The sequence below is a fragment of the Pangasianodon hypophthalmus genome, chromosome 21, assembly GCF_027358585.1.
Source record: "Pangasianodon hypophthalmus isolate fPanHyp1 chromosome 21, fPanHyp1.pri, whole genome shotgun sequence".
NCBI lineage: Eukaryota > Metazoa > Chordata > Actinopteri > Siluriformes > Pangasiidae > Pangasianodon > Pangasianodon hypophthalmus.
The window spans coordinates 4417042-4442305 of record NC_069730.1 but is presented as its reverse complement, the minus strand read 5'-3'; the positions used below and the strand labels follow the sequence as shown (position 1 = coordinate 4442305).

General features: G+C 38.5%; 1 protein-coding gene across 4 annotated transcripts in view; it reads right to left on the bottom strand.

The window, feature by feature from the left end:
- Positions 1-19483, bottom strand: part of cux1b (cut-like homeobox 1b) — a 156593-nt gene extending 137110 nt beyond the window's left edge. For 2 of the 4 annotated variants that reach the window (XM_053227554.1, XM_053227555.1), the window contains exon 1: positions 19220-19483. In XM_053227554.1, coding sequence (XP_053083529.1) covers positions 19220-19282 — 63 coding nt within the window. In that variant the 5' untranslated portion in view covers positions 19283-19483. The remainder of the gene's footprint in view (positions 1-19219) is intronic. The other 2 variants (XM_053227556.1, XM_026941172.3) reach the window with 2 other exon arrangements.
- Between the last annotated feature and the right edge of the window lie 5781 nt (positions 19484-25264).

The window sequence follows — 25264 nt, the reverse complement described above, 5'->3', positions numbered from 1 at the left end:
TTGACCCACTTCGTTTTGAAACAGGATGTAAATATGACGGTTTGCTGAAGTGCTTGACTGATTTCCACAAAAGCCAATAGCACACAATGTGCCATACACCTGCCAAATCTCAATAAATCTAGCAGTAGTTTAGCAAACTAGCTAAATATGGAGAACATCAAAAATCTTAGCAAGGATTTCTCAACACCACCTTCATATATAACCGATATTCAATATAGAAACATGCCAATGAGTCAACTGATGAGTTGATAAAACTGCTCTACCAAAATGCGCATGCCATGTTCCCGTCAACTTGCTCAAATGTTTAAAAAAAAAAAAAAAAAAAAAAAAGGACAAAGGTCCTTTATCTCTCAAAAACCCATCAATCCGATGAAGCACAGCAATTTAATTACAGCATCTATATCAATTCAACAGCCAAAAGTCAGGTTTCCCCAAACAAAAACACAAGAGGATACGTACTACATCACTGTCAGTAACCACCAAGTACCAACACAACAAATGCAGATAAACCGTTAGGGAAAAGGGGGAAGGGTGCTGAAGGAGGAAAGAAAAGCAAACCCTCCACCAATGTGACCATCTCACCTCCCTCTGAACAACCCCCCTCCAACCCCACCTCCTTTCAGGGTCACCCTTTAGAGAAGAAGAAAAAGGACATCAATCTTTCCTTTCTCTCTACTGGAGCTGCTCAAGTTCACACAGATTCTCACTTGCTCACATCTGGAGCTCATTTTCTGGGGCTCCTGAAAGTTCAGGTCACTATTAATAACCACAACGAGCTGAGCTCAAGTTCAGCCAAGTGTCTGTGCTTACCTCCCTGACTGACATCGCTTAGAAAGGCATTAGAAACCCTATAAAGACAGTCATGGCAGGCACACAGCAGGCCGAGGAGGTTAACATGAAACATAGAAAATTGAAATCACCATAAAGGGGTTTGAGGTGCAGGTACTTTGAAGACTTCAGGTCATGTCAAAAAAAGACTGACAGGTCTTGACAATGGCCTTAATAGTAAATAGGTCAAGAAACCTAGTGGAAAGCAAGACTAAGGCCCTGGTTCACAGGTATAGATATTTCTGAAAACATAGTTTTGGCCTCCTGACCAGGAGCCAGCGCTTTCCTCTGAGTGTGTCACGCTGTCCTGTAGCACAGCATGAGCAGAGGTTGAAAAGATGAGGTAGCTGGTTTCACGTGCCTCGGACGAAGCAAGTGTTCAGCTATGCCTTCCCTGATTGGCAGCTGTCAGGTGACAGGTGAGAGCAGGCTGGTGGGTGGGAACTGGCAGATGACCAAATTGAGGGAAAAATGGGGAAAACAATAGTAGAACAAAATACTAGAACTAGCAATCCAACACAGGATCGGGACAAAATTAGCGTAACGTAGTCACGTGATAGATGCCTGGTAGCCACCCAAGTTACTACACCAACAGAGCGTAGCCTCCTATTTAATAAAGCACGTGTGGGAAGACCAATACTCAAGGTTTCAGTATCAGTATTGGGGGAAAAAAAAATTGTACTGGGCCACCGCTTACTAGATACACGTAGATATTCCAAAAATAAGTTTTTGCGCTTGAATGAGGTGGGGAAAAGTTGGCATATAAACCAAAGAAGCAATAACGGCATATAAAGAAAGGCGTGCAAAAGAAGACGCAATAAACCGTGAAGAAAATATTTTATATGCATTCCAGCCTCTCCAGGACTGTGCTAGCACAACAGTGTGCAGTTTCTCCCCCCATGACTGTGTGTTTGTCTGAGGCTTGAAAAATATTACAGTAAGAGATGATAGAAAGAATGCTCCTAAATGAAAGTGATTTGATGGGTGGTCACTAGTGAGGGGAGTAAAGATACTCGGCTTCTCTTATATACTCTCATATACTCTGTATCACACACTTACCCGAGCACTATTTATCAGCGGATAACCGGACTAGCAGAGAGATTTAAACCACGAACACCAGCAGGGCTTAAGAAAACGTGCTTAGAGCATGGAAAACTAAAGCAGTGCTTTAAATAAATAGCAATAACAAGAGGTAGCCTATAAGCCCCCTGCTAGTCCAAGCACCGGTTTGTGCCTACTCAGCATGGTTAATATGATGAACATCTAATTAAATCAGATATTTGGAGTTTCGGGGCATAATTGCATGATTAATTGCATGAGTTGTTTTAACTAGCCGTCATTTAAAGACAAGTGAGTTTTGTTTAATCAGGGCAGAAATTTGACTAAATTAGATCTAGAAATTCCTGAAGAGAATCTGTCGCTGCTCACACATTAATATGAAAAATGGAAGTCAGTCAGCAATGGGAAGGCGTCCGAGCTACGCGACTTTGGCTGCTGCTGCTCTCTAGCCTACAAACAAATAATTGTTTTGCTATACAAGTCGTTAAAACTTGCTCAAGAGTCGCAAGGTGGGAAAACAATGCCAAAAAGCAGACAAATAGCCTGTGTGTGTTAACTTTTGTTAAGATGCATCTGTTTACAGGAGTAGACTTTTTCAGGAAAAAAAAAATAAGTGAGTGAAAAATCAAAGTGTATAATTTATTGCCATAAGATAACAAAACAAAAAATTAGAAATTGATTTATCATATATTGCAGAATACAACATACTTTATATATGCTAATAGCTAGAAAATGAAAAATGAAACTTGCTGTGTTTGTTATTTCTTTTGAGCTGGTTCTTGTAAAAGACGTAGGATCCGTTTTTTTTAAGCTACATGTTTTATTTTGCTTTTGCACAACATGTCATACTACAGCAACAAAACACGTTCGGTTATAAGGATGACTCCTGCGCTCAGGAATTCTTACTTAGTTATGTATTAGGGCTCGGCAATATGATTACATAATGTCGATATTGTTATAAATGATGTCACAATATACCTTTCTGAGACATCGTAATTTTAACTAAAAAAAAATCGTTTTTCAATTTCTTTTAAATACTTACAAATTCGGTATGGAAATTTTTACTTTTACTAAATCAAATATAAAAAATAAATATTTCGAAAAATGTACTATAACTTGCTTATTTTTTCTCCTTCATTTTTAAGTGCTTTAGTTTTGTAGATATTAAATTTTTTTGAAAAAAAGCATCTTTAAACACAGTTTTTCATAGTTACAGTTAAAATACAACACTAGTGTTTTGCTGGAATTATGTTATCAAACGTAGATATCATGATACATATTGTGTATCGTAGAAACATCTTCAAATATTGTGATATTTAGGACAAATCGCCCTGCCCTAACTAGTACTTATGGATTCATGGCAACTTCATATACCGTATTTAGGCACTAATCACTTCTGGGTGGATACTGTGGGTAGAGCGGTTTGGAGGCGACCTAAAGATAATGAAAAAGATTATTTTAGAATTGGTATTATGAATATTCCAGCTGTCACACGCTACTGAAAGCAAATCTCTTGTTTTCCCAGGGGACTAACACAAAAACAGCTGCCACAGACAGTGACAGAAAAAAAAACAGAAAGAGTATGAAAGAAAGACTCTGCAAGGCTGTACATTTAAAAAAGGAACATGCAAATACTGGAATTAAAACCTATGCATGACATGGAAATGGTCTGACCACTCATACAGGACTGTCATTAGTAAAAGTAGTTCAGTAACAGAAGTATGCTGAAAAGAGAGAGAGAGAGAGAGTGCACAGGGATCAGCCTTGAAAAAGTGCTGGAGCTAGTAGGAGAGCTCCTGAATAACAAGGTTCCCTGGGCTTCGTGGCGGCGAGGCCGTCGTCTGTGAAGAGCTGGCAGTCATTAACCTTGATGATTTCACAGAGAGGAGAATGAGAGCACTCAGAAAGCGAAGGTTAAACGGCAGAGGAACGAAATCAGAGTCTTTGTGCGCGTCTTGCGGCGAGATATGCTGTTCATTCAGGGAGCCCGTGAATGGTGCTCTGTTCGGCTACAAAGATGAGGAGGCTGTGTGTTGTGTCAGAGAGGCTCTTTCAGTGAACGAGTCTGCTCGCTCTCTCTCTCTCTCTTTCACACACACACACACACACACACACACACACACACGGAGAAGAGGGCTGAGAAGCCAGGATGAGAGGACAGGTAAAATGGTGCTTGGCATAGACTGATCCCAATGCCCATGCAAACCGTGTTCGTTTTATGACTACTGGTTCTCGTTAGTCGTTTTTTTTCCCCCTTCCCCCTCACGTGGCTGGGATTTTATCTCAAGAGTGAGCGCTCGAAAGCGGGTCGCCTCTTAATGCTCCTGTGCTTTACGTAAACATTTCAAGTAACTGTTCTTCCATGCAAAGTAGCTGATAAAGGAGTATAGTGTTCCACGGCTGGAAATCAAACAGAAATCAAATGACCTTGTGTGCGTCGGAGACTTTATGGACGATAAACTCAGGAAAAGTGCACAATGAACAAAAGGACTCGCTGTAAAAAGTATCGAGGGTTTTTTTTTTTTTTTTTGGGATCACAAACATTTTGTAGCGCTCGTTGGCTTGGCAGGAGAAGCAGTGGGACCTGGCAGGGACAGGAAGGGATTGGCTGCTGTCACCGTGCTGAGCGTCTTCTCTCGGCCTTGTGCAAACATGATTCGTCGTAAATGCAGATGCCGAGGAGACAGTGTGTCTCAGCATGGGACAGCAGTCATGTGACCACACACGAACACACACAGTTCCTCAGTGCTCTAACAGAAAGCAAGTGGAAAGTTAAGAACCTTGTCTTCATATTGAGATTTCCAATACATGGTGGCAGGCAGCACTGCCTCATAGCTCCAGGGTTCCCGGTTTGTTGCATTATTATAAATAATAAATTATTATTATTATTATTATTATTATCATCATTATACAAATAATTTGAAAAATAAAAATAGAAATAAATTACATTTTATTATTATTATCATTGCTATTATTCTTATTTTATTATTAAGCAAACATAACTCATCAATTTACTTTTCTAATATTAAAAAAATTGCACTTTTATTAAAAAATATAAAATACACATTTCTCATCTTTAAACCTGAAAAAGAAAAAAAAAATCAAAATCTATAAATATTATCTGTAAAGATTTCAAGTGCTCCCAGTCAACTTGTAATTTAAAAAAAAAATGAAAAGCTATCTTTTTATTAATAAAATATTACCTAATAAAAAGTAAAGAATATCACAATTTATCACGAGATTATATCATATCATCCAGCCCTACGTGTCCATGTGGGTTTCCTCTGGGTTCTCCGGTTTCCTCCCACATCCCAAAAACATGCTGATACACTGATTGTTGATTGGCTACACTAAATTGCCCTGAGACGTGGGTGTGTACGGTGTCTTGCGAAGGACATTCAGTTCGAATTCCAACCTCACGTGCAGTGTTCCCGGGATAGGCACCAAATCCAATGACCAGGATAAAGCACTTACAGGAACTTGAATTAAAAATCAGAAGTGTTATTATACGAGAATAGGTTAATGTATAATAATCCAACTGTCCATTGGGAACTGTTCATTAACTGACTGGAAGGTTGTGAGTTCAAATCCCAGGACTGCCAGAGAGCGACTGAAGTACCAAAGGAACAAACTCTAAATCCAGTACGACTATCAAACTCGCACTTCACCATCCTGACTAGGGGAGGGAATATTTCTCCACCCGTTGCCATCTTGCACTGTTTCCAGACAGCCAGTACGCCGACAGGCTGCGACGCTCTAATTAAACATGACGTGCGAGTGAAAGCCACCCAATAAAGCAGGCTTCCGCCCCCTAAAACATTTAACACCCCCACAGACTCGCCTTTAAAACACAAATCAATAAGAGCAACTGCGAACTCTTATTCCCCACACTGAATTAAGAATGAGGCCTGGTAAGAGGCGGGGGAGCAGGGAGAGGGGAAAAAAGCGCCAAATGCAGGGGAAAAAAAAAAAAAAAGAAAGAAAGAAAAAACACAAGAGATGGCCTTGGCCTCATTCACTCAGAAATGAAGAGTGGACATTTAGGTAGAGAGCACTAATGCTTTTTATTTTTTAATTTCTCTGGGTGAAGCAAAGGAAAGAGAGAAAATCTCTCATCCTGTTCGTTGGACGTGCGATGGACATTAATAAAGCCGAGCTATGATAAGACTGGGTTGTCTTCTTGCCTACGGAAACGTCTCGGTAGCTGCAAAGCAGCACATGGTTTTCGAAGAAGGGCGCAGGAGAGGGGTGGGGAGGAAGTTGGTACTGTGTTTAACAGGAAACATCAAAACAGATGCAGATCTACACATCCATGCGCTCACTTTCAATACCCTCTTCACCTTGAGCTCACCATTTCCTTTTCGGTAAAATCTAAACTCCATTTTAAAGTTTAATACCTCAAGGGTGGGCAAGTCATAAATTTATCAGCCAGCCCACCAGGTGGGTAAAAGCTCCAGTGTGCTGCCCAAGTCTCATGTTTTGGTTGCATGGAAACTACTATTAACTAGGCTAAAAAGTGGTAGCTAATGTATATTAACAACAACAACAACATATGGTGATCTAGTTCATTATTTAAGCGCATTAATGCAGATTAAAGAACAGGAATAAGTATATGAATTCCTGGATAGTGATCTTTGTGCACATCTAGTCCTTATCCTCTCCTGATAAAGTTTTAAACGTAGCCCATCGTGTTTGTATCCTTGAAAAAAGTCTTTGGGAAACGTTTCAACTACAAACTGTTGTGTTTTCTCCTCGTATCGTGACTAAAATATTATTTTGTTTTGCTGGCTTTGTTTATTTTCTCCCGATATGTTTCACCACTTACACAGATGATGTATTGTTTGTATTGTACAACTTTCCGACTTTATTTTGGTCACCATTTCCACAAACCTGCGCGTTCCTGATTCTGAAAAATCGTCCGTCATCTGTGCGTGCCAAATAATCCACCTAGTAAAAATCATTCAACAGTCAACCTGATCAAAATAGCCAACGTGTTACAGCATGGAGGTGCGTCGCTTTACCGTGACACGTTTACGTATAAACATAGCTACACACCAAACGAAAACATTTGTTTTGCGAAAGTCCGGAATAGGAAGTACGGGTTTCTTTTCTTTCTCTGACTGTGGAACCTACTCCTCAGAGTCTCAGATGCCCAAGTTACTGAATTGTCCAGCCTTGATCTGTCTTTTGAAAACACGGATTAAATAATGAAGGAAGGATTCTGAACGGGATCAATAAAAGAACGTCATATTACAAGATCATAACATTTATGTTTAAGTAGGTTTTGTGGAGTTACTCTGGCTTTAGATGACAACTCAAATCCGTGCTACTTTCACAACTCGCAAGTCGAATACATAATTTTTTTTTTAAGGAAACTGACTCCAGAAGAATGAAACTGAATGATATCGATATCTGATGACATTCTCTGGTAGCGTTATGTTTTACAGGGTGAATAAAATGTGTTCAAGTAATTAACTACTCAATTCCTGCTTGCTGGATACACGTTACATGTCACATGTTATCTTATTCAGGCAGTCGGACCCGAAGGAGAGCCAGCGCTGTAATTCACCATCTGAACTATTACCAGACATCGGGATCATAATTCAATACCTGAGCAGCACCGCTGCAGGCTCGAGGCCTGACGAGACCGAGGTCCTGACTTAATTTAGACCTATGTGCTTTGAGAGGGAACGGAAAAGGAGAAAAGGGGGAGAGGAGGGGGGTTTCTGTTGGAACAGTTTTCCACTTGTAGCTCCAAATGTATTTTCAAGCATTTTCTCCCCTCAACCACTTCCAGATGTTGCAACAGCTGCACAGAAGCAGGAAAAGAACACATCGCTGCTGCGTGTCATTTGCTATTCTCTTCAACAAAACGCTCCCGACAAGGCCGCAAAAATGTCGGCCAGCGCCGATCGGCTCTGACTTTGATTTCTTTACGAGAGAGCCAGCTTCAAATTAACGCCTTGGCTCTGCCAAAACAAACCCGCCGCTGACGGCAAAACAACAAACTATAGTGTTTCGCCCAGGAAAGAAAGAAAAGCTGGTTTTAATGAAACGAAGGGGGGGGAAAAAAAGTTCTGAACGACCCTGACACCTGTAACAGCTGACTTGACTTACACACCTATTAGAAGAGGAAATGTACTGAAGAGAGTGGAGAAAGGGGAGAGTTCGGAAAAATTGACCTCCGCTGCTTCTAAGTGCTTGAGTAAGTGTTTTCACAAACCTGTTGGCTGCAGCTCAAAGCCTGGTAATTGGGCCAACATTGCTCAACAGAGTGTGACCTGCTTGGGGTGGTCATAACACAAAGCAAAGCGGTAAAATAAAGAGACGGACAGGGAGATTTGTCAAAACTTGGCAGACGGCGTTAAGCAAAACGTCTTATATGGAAAGCAGAACACAATCCGATGATACAGCTGAACAGCTGAGGGTTAAGGTGCTCGTTCACTGCTCTCAGAAACTGCTAGGAGTTGAACTTTCTGGTTACCAGCGCAGAACCTTTCTTCCTCACACACTCAAAACAGTCTAGCTGCTGCTTCATAATGGATATCTCGTTAGCTAAAAATAAAATAAAAGGTCAGAGTTTCTTTCGGTACCTCGCGGAAACTATGACGTTAAACTTTGTGTTTGAGCTAAAGGTAGGTTCAGCAACCAGGGAACAAAAAAAAAAAAAAAACACGTACTCTTTTCTGACTTCCACAGAACAATTTTTCATTTGGTATGTAGCTATTTTTAACTTAATACGCTTCAGCTAGTTCTGCTAGCTAGCTCGATCGTATAAGTTGCTAATGAACACAACACTAATAATCTAGTTATCTAGTTGGCAACAATCAGGGCACAATGAGAACTGTCACTTTGTAGTATTTTTAACGTATATACAACTTAGCTTACTTATCTGTAAAACAAACAAAAAGGAAAATTCCCTGTTAATAGATTTCACATATAACACAAGGACAGAACAGGAAATGTCATAGCCGAGACGTTGGTCAACGAGTTGCTGAGTGTTTTAAGAATGCACGACATGATCAAATACTCAAGTTTCTTTAAATAAGAGTTAATGCACTTACCTAGCTAACTAGCTCGACATACTCTGTTACATTACATAGCTACCACTACTTAGTCTAGTTAGTTAAGTTTCGAGGCAACAAAAACAGATAGATTTATGATTTGTCCACCATTATGGAATGGACACACAAACACACACCTTGGAAATGTAGCCCAAGACCGAGCCCACCCCCGGAGTAACCTCAGTGGACAACTCTAAGCTGAGTTAAGCAGATACATAGTCCATGTGGACTTATTAACCTGTCCACACATACGCGCAAGACCTCCTTCACTACTTAAAACCTACGAGTCAGCCGAGAACGAAAAGGAATGGAGGTGGCTGAGGGCTCAGACAAATGTCAGGACGGGTTTCTGCACTCGAGACTATTCTATATTTAGTTAAAGTCTGAGACGAGGCAGCCGGTTTATTCATCCACTTGATGACTCCCCCTGCATTTAGAACGGGATGACTCAGCCTCAGGTGTTTGGACGCCACAGCGAGAAGTAGGGGAACAGAAAGGAGGAGAGGAGAAAAAAAGGAAGAGGAAAAAAACAGAAGGAGGAGGAAATACGGCACATAAGGCCAACCTGCTCCAAATGTCTGCCATCGCTGCGGGGACGGATGCACTCAGTGGATCCAATGAGTCAATGGAACGTCTATGCATCACTTCAAGGAGGCTCGAGGGATGCATCAGGCTAAATAAAACTGACAATAAATAGACCCGAAGTGGATATTAAGCGTGCAGACTATTTTTCAGATATTGAGTCTATTTTTTATTTGAGAATCTTAACACAATCGTAGGAGTTATCCACCATGAAAGTGCAATTCTCACTGCAGACATATTACAATGGTAGAAACGATCACTATTAGAGTACGAGTAACTCGCTGATTCCGATCCTGATACAGAAGCGAGTAAGCTACTTACAGTCAGCAATCACGGAACATTTTCTTCGCTGCTGCTGTGTGCTGCAGAGTTTTACGTTTCGGACACGAGTGCAGCCATCCTGAGTGTTCAGGGTAGTATTAGCGCACATGGTCATTAAAAATGCGCAGTAATTGCACTTTGACTCATGAGCAAAGTGTAAACCCCGGCGAGAGTACATGTCTCAGTGCTCAGTGCTCGCTGAACTGAAGTGCTCGCGTGCAACAGTTTCTCTCGAAATTCTCAGCACCTTGCGCTCATTATTAATGCCTACGCTTGCTGATACTGCTCTGCAAATCCACTCGCTCTCTATTCAAGATAATGTTTAAACACCAGAACTTTTTATCGGGTTACTTGTATTGTAGGAAGGCGCTGTAGTTCATCCTCTTAATATTTTCACAGAGCACAGATTGCGGTCTGTTTTGATTGCCATCATTAATGGTGAAACACGTCCAAGATCGCTCTTATTCCATGGCATCTGTTTATTACAACATGCGACAAAATACACTAGGCATACGTCACGCAGTTTCACATGGTATCAGATGCTGGTATTTTTTCAAGTAGGAATAAATGAGCGTGGTCTCGCACACAGAATCACGCACTGGCTCACTGTGATCTGAAACAAGAGGTTTACGTTTAAATCCTAGGGACTTTTCACGAGGCAAAATGCACACTACCTTGAGACTGAATATATACAAAAACAAGGAATATATTTAGACATAACCAAACTGCTAGGGGAATACAAGTCCCTTTTTGAGCTTTATGGAGCGCTCAGATAGAGTGCGAGACGCATGACGCAACCCCGTCAGAACCACACGCTGTGTAGCAACAGAGGGACAAAAATATCATCAGCCTGCTAAAACTCAAGCTCATAAATATAACCCCTATCCTCTTGGGGATGACCGCAGACTGGCCAAGGTGCAGTCTGAAAGCTGGAGATAGCGTATCTGCCCTAAGCCAACAAATACATTTTCACTGATATGAATATTGGTACGGTCTTTTATAACAAACTCATGATTTGTTTGGTTGTCCAGGATCATATGGACTTTTAATACAGAAATCTAAGCTTGAGTTCTTACCACATCTTTGACCTTTTTTACACTCGCTTTTGAAAACCTGTGATTAAGCTGAGAATGAAGCAGAGTCCACTTGCAGTTTTTAAGGAAATTTACTTTGTTTTATAAAAGCCATCAAAGACAAGCTCAGACAGGAGGTGTCATTTATCAACCTTTAGATCCCATTAGCCCTTCTTTTATCCATTTAAAGATCCTATTTATCACATCGGAGACACTGCACTTCTTCCTCAAGCTGTTCCGTTTTGGAAATTTGGATGTCGACCGTGCAATTCTCTCCACCGTCCGCACCCACAATACAGTTCAAGTGCCTTCATTAGCAGTTAAAAATAACTTTTGAGAAGTCAGCGCTCTTACAGGCGACTGAAATGGAGGCCAGCGCAAGAAAACAATTAGCTTTTATTTACAGCAATCTTACTGTAATGGTGCTAATACTTTAAATATAGACTTCGACCCAAAATGGAGGCTTGCGGTCCTCGTTTGCTAGTCCTCGCTGTGCCCACGAGGCCGCAGGGTGTCTCATTTTTTTAATTTAGGGCTCTAAAATGATTATTTGCAAGGACCAACCAGAAAGTTCGTTGCCAAAGTATCTTTATAGCTAAGAGCTGGAAAAGGGAATAGTGCTCAGGAAGACCCATGTTTGCTACTACCAAGGAGACTAAGACACGCCCCTGAGGGCGGGACATATACGGTATAGAGAGCTAGTACAGGATGAGCCATCCCCAAAAAAAAAAAAAAAAAAAAAAAAAAAAGTTCAGAATTTTCCCAAAAGTGACAGAGTATAAAATTAAAAACTAATCTTTTTGTGTTTTTCCTATGGAAATGGTCATACTGCTGTCTATAACATTAACAAACGGGTACAAAAACTCGATTTCAACAATCAGTTTTGATTGCTAGCAAGACTACACAGATGTAAACAAGTGACATCGCTTGAAAGGAACCATCTGCCAAACGTCCTCTTTCCACAGATCCAGAGCAGAGCAGATAAATCTGCTGACATTTTCACATGGAAACTCTGTGTTCACTACAAATATCCAAAAAATAAAAAAAACATTAAATGGAGAAAGAGAATATCCTATAAATCCTGCAAATCAAGCCCATCTGTGCACAATCAATGGCTCGGCGGATTATAAAGCATTTAAACATGGCTCATAAACCTCAGCCATTTTGCAAGCTGGAGCAGGCGATCCCTGATGGAAGAGTCTGAGTATTTGTCTCAGGGTACAAATCCTCCGACGGAACGCCGCGTGGAGAGCGTTCGGCCGTCGTAAACCGAACAGACAAGACACATCGAACGAAACGAACCTCGCTTCAACAAAGAGGACGCTTAGGTTGGAGGCTGTAACAGAAGCTTTGTGTTACAGGATTGAAAGAGCGGTGTGGAGAAAAGCCTCCCTGGAAGCACTTTTTTTTTTTTTTTTTTAATACAGACAGCTGCTTTATTTGTAGCTCCATCAAAGTGCGGTGGAGTGCAGAGAGACGCCGGGCCCCGATGGCTCTCAGATGAAGGGAGCCGAAATGAAGTCGCCACATCTGAGAAACTCCGCGTGACCTCGGCAACCTCGAGTGACGTCTAACGCAGCAGCTACGCCGCCGGCCTGGTGGGTCTGGACGTGACCAGAAAGCGTTTCGAATCGCAAACCACCAATACCTAGATCATCTGCGAGCAAAACAATCTGTTTTAGCACTGAATAAACATCCAGTTTTAACATTTAACATTTTATACGCACCAGCTGAGCGCTATACGGCGCAACCTACTGATGACGAGGCAGAAAACAAATGCCATGTTACAGCATGCCGGACTGGAACGTTTTCACCAAGTCATCTTTTTAAGATTAACAATCTCAAGTTAGCTCTAATAATCAGCAATACATTTATCATAATCTTCTTTTTTTTTTAACTTTTTATCTATATTATGTCTTTTAAAGCCTAAACGGTGTGACCATCACACAGACATGCTGTATGTGGGGGAAGAAAAAAGAAAAAAAAAAAAAAAAAAAAAAAAAAACATACCGAGAGAAACAAAAACAGGATTTTTCTCATTGGTGGATGAGACTGCTCCGTGCTGTTGGCCCCGCCCTCTTGTTTTCTATTGGTTCACAAAATCGAGGTTCGTGCATTTGTGTCAGTGCAAAAAGTCTTGCGTCCTTTCCCCTTCGGTGAAGCAGCTTCTCCGCTGGAAGAAGTTTATTTGCATTTTGTCTGAGGGCTGCTTTAGCAGAAATGTTTTCAGCTCATAGCAAGGGGTCAAAAAAATCGTAAACGTTACGACTAAAGCATAGACGCTGTGTGAAAAGCTGGGATCCCTCAATAAAATAGGGAATTCTCCATCTTTCATGCTTATATATCATTATTAAGCAGCGAGATAAGTTAATAAGTTATGACTCATCAGGAGTGGCTACATGGCGTTTAAAATCAAGACAAAGTGTCCATTCCTCACAACATACCCCACGGCTTCAATGACTAATTAATCTAAAACACTTAAACCTTAAACTGTGACCTTTCTTCTTCTTTTCGGCTAATAAAAATATACAGAAATCCTATACAAACTAGCTCAACATTTACTCCCCTTCTCGTTAGCAGGAGCACTAGCACTTTTAAGACCTTCTAAAGCACTGATCTGACAGGGTAAGATTTCCAGACATGCATGTGTTAAGTAACGCTGCCGCAGGAGGTGTGGGGTAATTACGATCAGTTCTGACAGGATAAGTGATCTCTGCGTAAACCGCATGCATGGGAGCACCGTGATGTACGCCAAGGTTCCGTGTGTATCCTGTACACCCTACTGATTAAGACTGATTGTCGGTCACATGACCATAATATGTATGGAGGCTGTACATGTGCTTGGTCTCCATTTTGAATTTGGACAGGATATATATTATATATAAAAAACATGCCCCACATATACACCACATAAAGTTTAGTAGAGAATATGTTTGTTTGCAGATATGCCAGACATTAGACTACATGAAGATTACTGATAATGACATGAACTAATAATTAAACTCACATACAATGACATGATTCATTTTTCTTTTCCAAAAGGATAAAGAAATCCCGCGTTATTTCAGACCAGGAAGTTGAAATCTGACTCACTGAATCATTGAGTCATTACACGGAGCCCAAGTCGTAGTCAGGATAATAAAACAGTATCAGATTGTTGCATTGTGAACCTGAACGTTTAGAGATTGGATTTGGCAGCCCTTAAATTTCCAAAACTAAGAGGCGGCAATACGTGCAGATGCATCGCAGACTCGATGAGGGGTTCCGGAAAAATTTACCTTCACAGACGATCTCTAAAATGGCTTCCTAAAACGCTTCGGTAGAGTTTTTTAATTGAAGTGTATTATTATAAAAATAATAACAATAATACATAATAATATGTACTCTAAAGTGTCGGACAGCACAGGAGGACATCTCTGTTTTTAAGATCGATCGTAAAGCAGACACAGAGAGAGAGAGAGAGAGAGAGAGAGAGAGAGAGAACAGGATTATAAAATGACATGACAAGACAGAGTACTCTACACTGTGGTTCAGGATTCTGCTCAAATGGCAGCCCTCCAAGAGCCATTCTGTGGGAGGCAAAGTAAATAAGTTGTCATCAATAATAGACAGCGAGTGTTCAGCTCCGGCTGGTTCCTATCCTCCAGACGTACCCGCCGGCCTGAGATTCACTGTCTCGGCTAATAGCTTTTGATAGGCCTTCGCAATAATTACCGAGGGGCAAACGCGCGCCATGCATATTTCATGACGTGGCTGCGTGTTGGCGAGCCGTCTCCGAAAGCATGATTGGAAACAAATTTGCCCCGGTTAAGTGAAAAGGATGAAAAGTATAAAGTGCGAGATTGATTACAGGATTCTGTAAAGCGCCCAGAATCGAAGGGGACGGCAATGAAGGACGCGTCAATCATTCATGAACGCTTTATCGCATTAAATATGAGTTTTCTCACTACTTCACAGTGTAGAGCTGTACAATATATAAGGAATAACACACTTCATCTATACTTCACTAATCAATAATCAAATATCATCTGCAAGTTGATTAGTTTCCAATAACAGCATGACTCAAAGTGTTTTACTTCTCATCTACAACACCAATCTTTTATTTATTAAAGAGCAAAATGTTGTACATTTTATCCATTTATAGTTGCATTTAATGCAACTATATTTAAAACACAAAACAAGTTAGTTCCTGTTGTCTCTTAGCTACAAACAGCTGTTCCATCACCAGCCTGTCTTTACCTCTGACACTGGAGACTCCTTCCAAAACTTTGACACACAAGCAGCAGTGTTCAGGTTTACTACAGAAACAACTGCACACTAGAACCAGGACGTTACTATAAACCTTGCAGGTACACTACTGTCACAGCTGCTGTTAAAGAAAATTAATCAGCACCTTGTGACCAATCAGAATCGAGAATTCAACAGGCTAATAATATGTAGTGGAGTAGAAACTTATCAGCATACTCATGACATATCGTAGTCAAAAATGGACCTGACCTTAAACTATTTTTTCGGATTGTTTGAACGCCATGATGAGAAAAAAAAACCTCCACCGTAACATTCATCAGGACAGTCCGAGATAGATCTAGCATGATCAGAGCGCGCAATAACGAGCTTCAAGATTGTTAGCGGACTTGTTTGCATATCGTGATCCATGTACTGTACTCACATATATGTAGATATAAAGCTACGTTCACACTGCTGGAGGTAAAAGCGCTCCAAATATATGTTTTTCCTCTTTTTTTTCCCCTAATAACAGTTACATAGACAGCAACAGCCTGATCTGGACCACTTTCCTGAGTGGTAATAAATCCAAAGTGTGACAACGTAACCTCAGTCTGAAAGTGAATTCATGCGACTGTTACACTGATCCAACTCATGACTTCAGAGAGTCTTCGACTGGATCTACGTGTGAAACTTTCACGTTACTTCTCTCGCAATTTTTAGGCAAACTGACAGTTATATGACGTTCTTAAATAAATCAAGATCACACACAACACATGTGCAGCAAATAAGCCACTCTGTCAGGTTTGATAAAGCTCAGAAAGGAGAGAGAAAAACAGAAAAAAAAAATGAACTCAACTGAAATGAGAAGAGATTAGCAACAATTCCTTTATTTTGGTTGTAATTCAGGACATTTCTCTCAACACTGCTAAGCCAGGAGGAGGAAAAAAAACCCCAGTGACATCAAATAAAAAGTCTGAAGGCTTGTGAGCATAATAAATATAGTTTTCGTTCTCACAACTGCTGAAATTAAAATCTATTAAAGATTTAAAACTATGATTAGGCATTTCTTTCAGAGGACGTAACTGTCGCTCTTTATGTTAATATCATTTTATTTTCCCAGAAGTGACATGGATTACAAACAGAAAAAGATTTCGTCTTAGATTTTAAACACGCTGTTTCACTTTGCTCTTTTCTTTCTGTTTACATGGAGATCGTTTAGTCCTCAACGCTCAGCGTTTAAAGTGGCGTCAGATTTCGGACATATTAAAAACCTATCCAAAATCGGATTAGGATCGGATCAGTCAGCAGCACTTAGACATGTTATGCAGCTTTCCACAACGCTGCGCAGACTGAAATACACACATTTCTTGTTGTTTTGAAACACACACACACACACACACACAAATTTGCACGTGCGTATGTTACATTATAACATCCTCGGACAACGTGCTAACTGCAGCAGTCTGCACTGTACCAAGTTGACACGCTGAGAAGCAAATGAAGGAAACATGACTCGTGTGTTTGACATGAAGCTGAGCTTTTAAGGAGGATGAGTACGGTTAAACACGCTTTATTACCTGGGAATAAAGAATACACTGAAAACTGACACATCAACCTTGAGAACAGATATTTCCAATGCAGCCATGTCCAGAAGTGTGAAACTCTGAAAGCTAGAAGCTGAAGTTTTTATTCCACACACACATACATGCAGAGAGATAGAGAGATAGAGAGAGAGGGAGGGACAGAGAGACAGAGACACAGAGAGAGAGACAGAGACACAGAGAGAGAGACAGAGACACAGAGAGAGAGACAGACAGACATAGAATTTGAATGAGAGAGAGAGACAGAAAGAGACACACAGAGAGCGAGAGAGAGGGAGAGATAGAGAGACAGAGACACGCAGAGAGAGAGAGACACACAGAGAGAGAGATAGACAGACATAGAATTTGAATGAGAGAGAGAGAGACAGAAAGAAAGATAGAGAGACAGACAGAGAGAATCTGATTATATATCGCTGACTTGCTGTTTGTATATGCGCAAGTTCTATATTAAAGTAAATTTAACGTACATTAAAGACCTTTTTATATACATTATTTATGGATATAAAATATAACATATTTATGTTCATATATTTTCGTTTTTATAAATACATTATTAATCATTATTAATGTATATTATGTAATTAATTATTTAGTCATTATTTATAATCTTTATACTTTTTTTATTTTTGTGCATAAAAAAATCCACATCCTCCCTTTTTTATATATATACTTAGAATTGATAGTTATACTTTTATATTATTTATTATTTACAGAAACATTATTATTTATGTACAAGCACATAAAAATGCACTTTTCATCCTAAGTTTATTTTTTTTAAATCTACATTCAGCACATTTACACTATACTATAAATATTATTTATTACTATATTAGAAATATTACACATTTACACACACACACTATATATGTATATATATATATATACACACAGAGTAATGCATAGTTTAGCTAATATTTACCTCTATAACTTTTGCCTAATATAAGTTATTTAATAAGTACATAACGAAAAATTTCACTTTTTAACCCCCAAAGTGTTTTTTTTTTTCCAGGATTTCTGTTGACTGATTTCTCTCTCAGTTTAAAGATCAAGAAAAAGCAATAAACAAACAAACAAACAAACAAATAAACCCCGGATTTAATCTGCGTCTTTTCCATATATCCTGAGTATCTACATCCATAACATTCCTACTTTTTTTCCCCAAGTTTTTTATTATTATTTCTAGACATTTGCAGGTCTGTAAGAGTGTCCTGGAATTCCACACACTTCCACATTTTATCCCAAATCCGCACAAACTCACTGAATCTGCACGAATCCGCTTTCCGGAGCTGCTCGACGCTTTCCACTGGATTTGTTGTGACAGCTACCGAGTCTAATTCATTAGCAAAACACCACAACTTCGAGCACTCAGAGCACTCCTACAGCGTGAAAAAGCCCAGAAAGTTCAACTCCAGCACTCAGAAATGTCACTACACCACTAATATCACAATTTATAAACACCAAACAGACAGTTTAATCAGAATAAAATCACACGAAACTTATTTCAAACCCTAACTTTATTCCTGAATGAACAGCCCTTGTCTAGGCTAGCGTGCTAACAGGACCACACACGGCAACTTTTATTTATTTCATTTCCAATTCCACTTCATTCATTTACAATTCACTTTATCAAAACATTACTGTAAATATCTAAATTAATTCGTTATGGTTGAATAATTTAGCTAGGAGGCTAGCCGTTTTAAGGTTAGCGAGCTAGCTTCTTAAACAGAGTCGCTTAAAAGAAAAAAAAGGAAAAAAACCTTCCAGAAAGAACAAAAAGCACCGACTATACAAGCTAAACGTGTCAATGTTATATTTGGCGTAAAAATAAATAAATTAATAACTTTCACTAAAATGTAGTCCATTCAGGATGACAACCAGGAGCTAGCTAGCTGGCGACCAATCTAGTCCCAAATACCTGTACATCAGATATACAGTGCACTACATAGGGTGTACAAGCCATTATTTCGTGCCCGGTGTAGTGCACGGATTATAGGGAGCGGGAATCCGTTTGGGATGCAGCCCAACGTGCAGCTAATAAGTGTCACCACAGCGCCACCAACGTAGCCGGGGCAACAAGCGCACTTCATTTAGCCGAAAAATAATTCAACCATAACACAATCATAAACATGCATCAGCAGCGGATAAAGTTGCCACCGCGTCAGGTGAATATCAACACTCGAAAAAGCTGGAACCTCGCTAAAAATAAATGTATATATAAACCCAAACGAGCGGCTTCCCGAGGCAGCGCCAGGACTCTGGATCGATGCGAATCGAACAAAGAGGATCAATTTCCGATCAGCGAGAAAGAGCCGCTTTAATCAATGGCGAGAGCGAGGGTCCCGGAAAAAAAGCGAGTCCCAAAAAAAAAAACACCGCCGAAGAGCCGCGAAAACCGCCGAACAAGCCCGGAGCGCGCGCTTACGGCGTTCAGAAAGCAAGGCAAAGTGGTGAGAGAAAGGCTAACCTGCAGTTGCTGTAAATCAAAGCGCTTCCAATATTGAAACATCGATCCCGCATTGGCCGCCATCTTGAGACATATTGAGACGGAGTGAGAGGCTGATAGAGAGAGCGCGAGGGGCCGGAGTTCGCGAGAGGGGGGAAAAAACAGAGCGGGAAGCGCGTAAAACCCGGAGCGGAGTAATCGAACTTGGCCTTCGCTTATCGAACAGCGGCGCGGAATGGAGTTGATCGAACAGCGAACCTGACTCTGTATTGAACGGTGCCACGGAGCTCAGTGATCGACCGGCGATATCTTTAACGCATAAAACGCGGACTGGAGTTTTTTTCCTCCACACCAGGATCACATATTTACACTGGGAATGTGAATATAATCTAAAAACTGAGAAAGAATACCAGCAGCAGCAGTATTGATTACCGAGGTATCGATTTGATTACTTTGTGTTTACTTCGAATTTCTTTCTGTATTTTTCTGATTTTTTTCACACAACACATTTTTTTACTTATTTCTTCTCTTCTAGATCAAATGATTTTAAACATTTTGTTTATAAACAGATTATCATTCATAAAAAAAAATGTCTGTCCATACTGTTGTCATATTTAGATCCTGTTATTAATGGTTGTTCTTTCTTGGCTGTTTTTTCATCTTTCATCTATAAGTACTGTGACAATCTGTTATAAGATGAGTCACATTGCTATTATATCACAACATAAACATGTTATTACTTATTATTTACTATTAATGTTTACTAACTAATTTATCACTGACTCCTTCAAAAAACTAGTCATATATCTATGCTGATTTTTTATCTTATCATATATATACTTTTCATTATGATTACTATTTTTTAAATATTCCAAGTCCTTATTATTATTATTATTATTATTATTATTATTATTATTATTATTATTATATTTTTGCAATACTGTAAAGCTCTCAAAGGTTTTTTTTAGGCCTATACAGATTTTAATTCTATAAAAAGTGCTATATATCTATAAAAAATATTAGCATCGGCAGCATTGTTAGTATTATTATTGTATTAATTGTATTATATTGTTGGTGTTTGAGCTGCACAGTGTTCAGAGATTATTGTTTTGATCAAACGCTTTGATCTGCTGGACATTTGAGCACGGTGTGCTGATGGCGCCCCTACAGGCAGACACAAGAACTGCATGCTGTTTTTATTTTTTATTATTATTATTATTTTTATTATTATTTTTATTTTATATTTTATTTATTTATTTTTTTAAATAAAGCACTTTGATTGATAAGTGGTGCAAAAAATAAGTTTCGTCTTCATCTATCCTTTTGACTCATCTTCAGTAAGGGTTTTATCCTGGTCAGGGTCACAGTGGATCCGGAGTCTATCCCGGGAACATTGGGTACGAGGCAGGAATACATCCTGGACGGGCACCAGACCAGTTCACACTCTTACTCATATTTAGGAGCAATTTAGCACAGCCAGTCCACCTACTGACATTTCAGAGGAGCTCAGAGAAAACTCACACGGGAAAAACATGTGAACTCAACCCAAACAGTAACCTGAGCTCAGGATCGAACCCTGGGTGTTCTGCAGAATCATAAAATTTGTACTACATGTGCCTCAAAACATTCTTCAAATCTGTGAAGTATAATGCACCTTATAATGTCAGCATCTTATTTATACACCCTAGCAACTGTGTGTGTGTGTGTGTGTGTGTGTGTGTGTGTGTTTCCCTATATATTGTTTATATTCATTAAAAAATTAAGATGTTATGATTCCATACACCAAGCTGGCAGTCTTTTAGGAATTAATAAGCACATATTGGGTAAGTAGTGATATATTTTTTCTGAAGTATAGAAAAAAGTGACCAGTTTTCACTTCACTTAAGGTGCATCGTAAATCCAAATCCATTTTATTACACCAAATTAGATACTTAATAACCTGACAATATTAATTAATTAACGATCAAATAATGGAACAGCTCTTTTTTATAACTTATCTCACAAATCTGAAATGACATTTATTTTTTTAGAGCAGCTATCATAAAGTGGCCATAAAGTATTGTTGACAGTTTCAATATGATAAATTGGTGAATTTGCTTGCCATGTAAGTGTACAAGTATTCATCATTCATGTATAAGCCAACTTTTTGTCAAGATTATTCATTTTATTGTGTATTATTATTATTATTACTATTAACCTGATTTTGCAAGTCTTTTAACTTTACATTTGAGACTAGTGTTTGCAGCAGTCCTGAGCACTAGTGTGTATTTGTGTCTTGCACTAACGCTATTTGTGGTCATTTGGTAGAAAGTCTAGCGACACATATCTCTGTCTTTATACTCTATGCTCAATCTGGATAAAAGCATTTGCGAAATGATCTAACGTAAATGTAAAATGTACTTTAAAATGCACCGTATAGCTACAAACGGATCCCTGTTTGTATTTTTAGGCACATTGTCAACTGGTGCTTATTACATTTTCCAGATGATTCAGTGGAAACCCCTGTGACTGCGTTTAATCCTGCCTAACAAGTCTCAGCCTTTCATGATACTAAATTAGATTTCACTCTTTTTTAGATCTTTTTATGTGCTTATGGTGAACACTTATCCTTTATGTCGCCAATAGCGAACTGTGATGTAAAAATAAACCACATCAATGTTTTTTTCCCCATGATATTTTTGATCCCAGATTTTTTTCCCTGTAATTTTTTAATGTCCTATTTTTGCCTGTCCTTCCATTCTTAGTTAATGAGGCAGAGCTTCTGCAGAAATTTGTGCTCAGAAATGCGTCAAGCTGCTCTTTTGAAACAACAAGGGAGTTGAAGTTGGCTTTGTAAAATCAGTTCTGAGAACTGAAAGCCCAGATGCTTAGTTTTTTTTTTTTTTACAAGACGGATTTGTTCTTGGAATTCAAGAAATCATGAAATTCTATGAAGTAAAAATATGTTTAAAGTCTACACAAACCTAAATCCAACGTGGGCTTGTGACAATATACTGGTATGTCAATCTACCATGATAATCTACTTTAAATAAAACTATTTAAACAGTGTTTTAAGCATTTTAAAAAGAGCAAACACATCAGGAGAAAATCAAAGAAAATGCAATTTCTGTTAAGTTCTGTTAAAAATATGCAAGCCCATACTGAATATATATTCTAGCACTTTTTTTTAAAACCAAATATTTAATACTTTCACTACCACTCCAGAGAAATGTGCCATTTAACATCCATTTATCAATAAAATATTCTGATTATAGATATGCTGAAAATGATGATGTTGGGTTTTACAGTCACTATAGTGTAAATTTCTTATAGCTTCCCACCCCTAATCCAAATGATTTATTCCAAAATTATTCCAAAAAATAATTATTACTTTCCTGAATTATTTCAGTCAAATGGGTTTCACAATATTGCAATAATTATAATGAAATACAAACACCACAACCAGATTCATTTGTAATATAATGTAAGTGTTAATGGGTGATTCTGTGATTGGGTCGTCATTTGTGTTCCACTGATATTGCATTTTCAAATATGTATGTAAAGATAAAAAAAAACACTTTAAACACAATTAACATTTCCTTCACAACAATTTATGTGCATATTTCAGAACTACAGCACTTACGAAACAGCATTTGTCCCAATCCCAGTGCACTATAATTACACTTTACCATGAAATATAATCATCAAATACTTCAAAAGTCATATTTTTGCTTTAACATGTCAATCCATTTAACATCTCATGCTTCAAAACATCCTTCTCCAGGACTCTTCCATTACAGGTTATTAAAAATGTATATTTTAGGTCCTCAGCATTCACTCAACCGTGTTACCTGAACACATCCCTCCTTCTGGAAATATTCAGAATATTTCAACAAGTCACATGTTCTTTTGAATTTCCTGAAGATCATGGGAAGAAGAAAAGCGAGTTCTCTCATTCTTTTTCCTTTATTTTCATTGATACTCTGATACTTGGTTCACGTCAAAAGCATAACCCTGTACTTAAACTGAACTTATTTTTGAACTTATTAATTGGGAAAATGAATTTTAAACAAATCATTAGAATGTCATCATGCTATTCAAATGGATGCTAGGTTACTTAATCAAAGGTTGTGTATTTGATAATTCTATCTAAAAAAAACAACCTTGTTACTCATTTAGTTATGCAGTTATTAAGTTATTGAAAATTTGATAAATTAGCCGTTCAATAAAAATAAAAAAAACATTTGCTTGAGAATCCTTAACATTAAGACACGTCACTGTTTTTCATTTTATCCGTGAAAGCTGTTTACAGCAAAATAAAAAAAACTAAAAGACTAAGGTGTTGCGGATAAAGGAGTGTCGCTGAGTGTAAGTAATGTTATTACGAATATAATTATTACTATTATTCATAATCTACCTTTCCATAGACACTGGAAAAGCTATTAATGCATCAGTACTTTCATTGCTTCATCACACACTCACATTTGCATGTTATCCAAATCCAGGGCAATGCCGCGCGTGTGTGTGTGTGTGTGTGTTTGTGCTGATGTCAGGATGACCTGACCTTCAGAGGTGACAGCACGGACACACTGATCCGCAGGGTGCCCTTGCTCTGCTAAGGCACTGCACACACACACACACACACACACACACACACACAAACACACCTGAGCGACTATCCGTGCTCAAGATACAAACACATTTTAGCATGACAGCGTTGTATACACACACACACACAGTCATGCAAAACGAGCCTCCGTCATGCTGGCTTAGTGGTTCAGGTTGTGTTCTGTCTCTAACAGGAAGGTCATGAGTTCAAATCCCAGTGAGAACAGGAATGGAGGAATAAAAGAAGCAGATCCATCTTGTCTGACTGGGTCATTGACATTTATGGCTGTTGTTTTGGTGACAAGCAGTCCATCGAGCCAGACGCTCTCCATCCCCCAAGCATTATCTATAAATATTATGTCTATAAATCTGAAAGGTTTTTTTTCTTCCTCTATACACAAAGCACCATAACATACAAAATATATATACTGAATTAACTGCATTTCAGAAACAATGTTACACCATTTAATAAGCAGATTAATGCTTTTATTTACATGACACCTTTCATAAGTACGTATGAGCTTATTACTCATATTCATATTATTCATCTTATATCATACTACAGTGTAACTGATAGGAAAGGCATGTAGTTACAAGACTAAGGAATGTAAAATGGCTCCTGGGAGTTTACAGGGTTTAAAATGCAGGCCAAAGTGCTTTACAGCATGTGTGAATTCTTTTCAAAAATATTCATAATAATAAATAGTTATTTATTGGTTTATATTGTGCTTTATTCATAGTACAGTTGTTCAACAGTGCAAATAAAATGCATTAAGTAAAAAGACTCAAAACTAAGTCAAAGTAAAGTCCTAAAAAAATTATAACTAAAGTTATGGTTCAGTGTTACTGTAATTCCTAATAAATACTAGCATTATTGAGTGGTAAGGTTTTTAGAATGGAGAGACCTATTTTTAACCTGTTTTTTTTTTTTTTTTTTAAAGCTAAGCTTTTAATAACTAGAGCCTGATAAATAACAGATGGTAATGCGTCCTAGATTTTTGGAGGATGCAAAGAAAAAGCATCTCTTCTATGCATAAGATGTTAGGTTTTGGGTGATAATTAACCATTAAGAGGTTCAAGATAAAAATTAAAATAAATAAATTAAATAAGCAAATCAAAGAAAGAAAGAAAGAAAGAAAGACAGAAAATAAAATCAAATGGAACACAATAAAATAAAATCAAAAATAAAAATGCTGTTTCATAGTAACAACAAATTGTGTTGAAAGCAGGTTCACTGTAACCCTCAACCAACCCAGATTGCTAAATTAGCTGATTCTGTCCTCATTCATTCAATCATTGGCAGTTAATTATAAATACATGTCTAAAAAACGCATTATAATACTCTAAACTTCAAAAAGATTAAAGAATGACTCAAGTTAGCATTTGCAAGGGCTTTATTATTATTATTATTATTATTATTACTAGCACGTTTGCCTCGCACCTCTGGGGTTGGGGGTTCAAATCCCGCCTCCGCCCCAT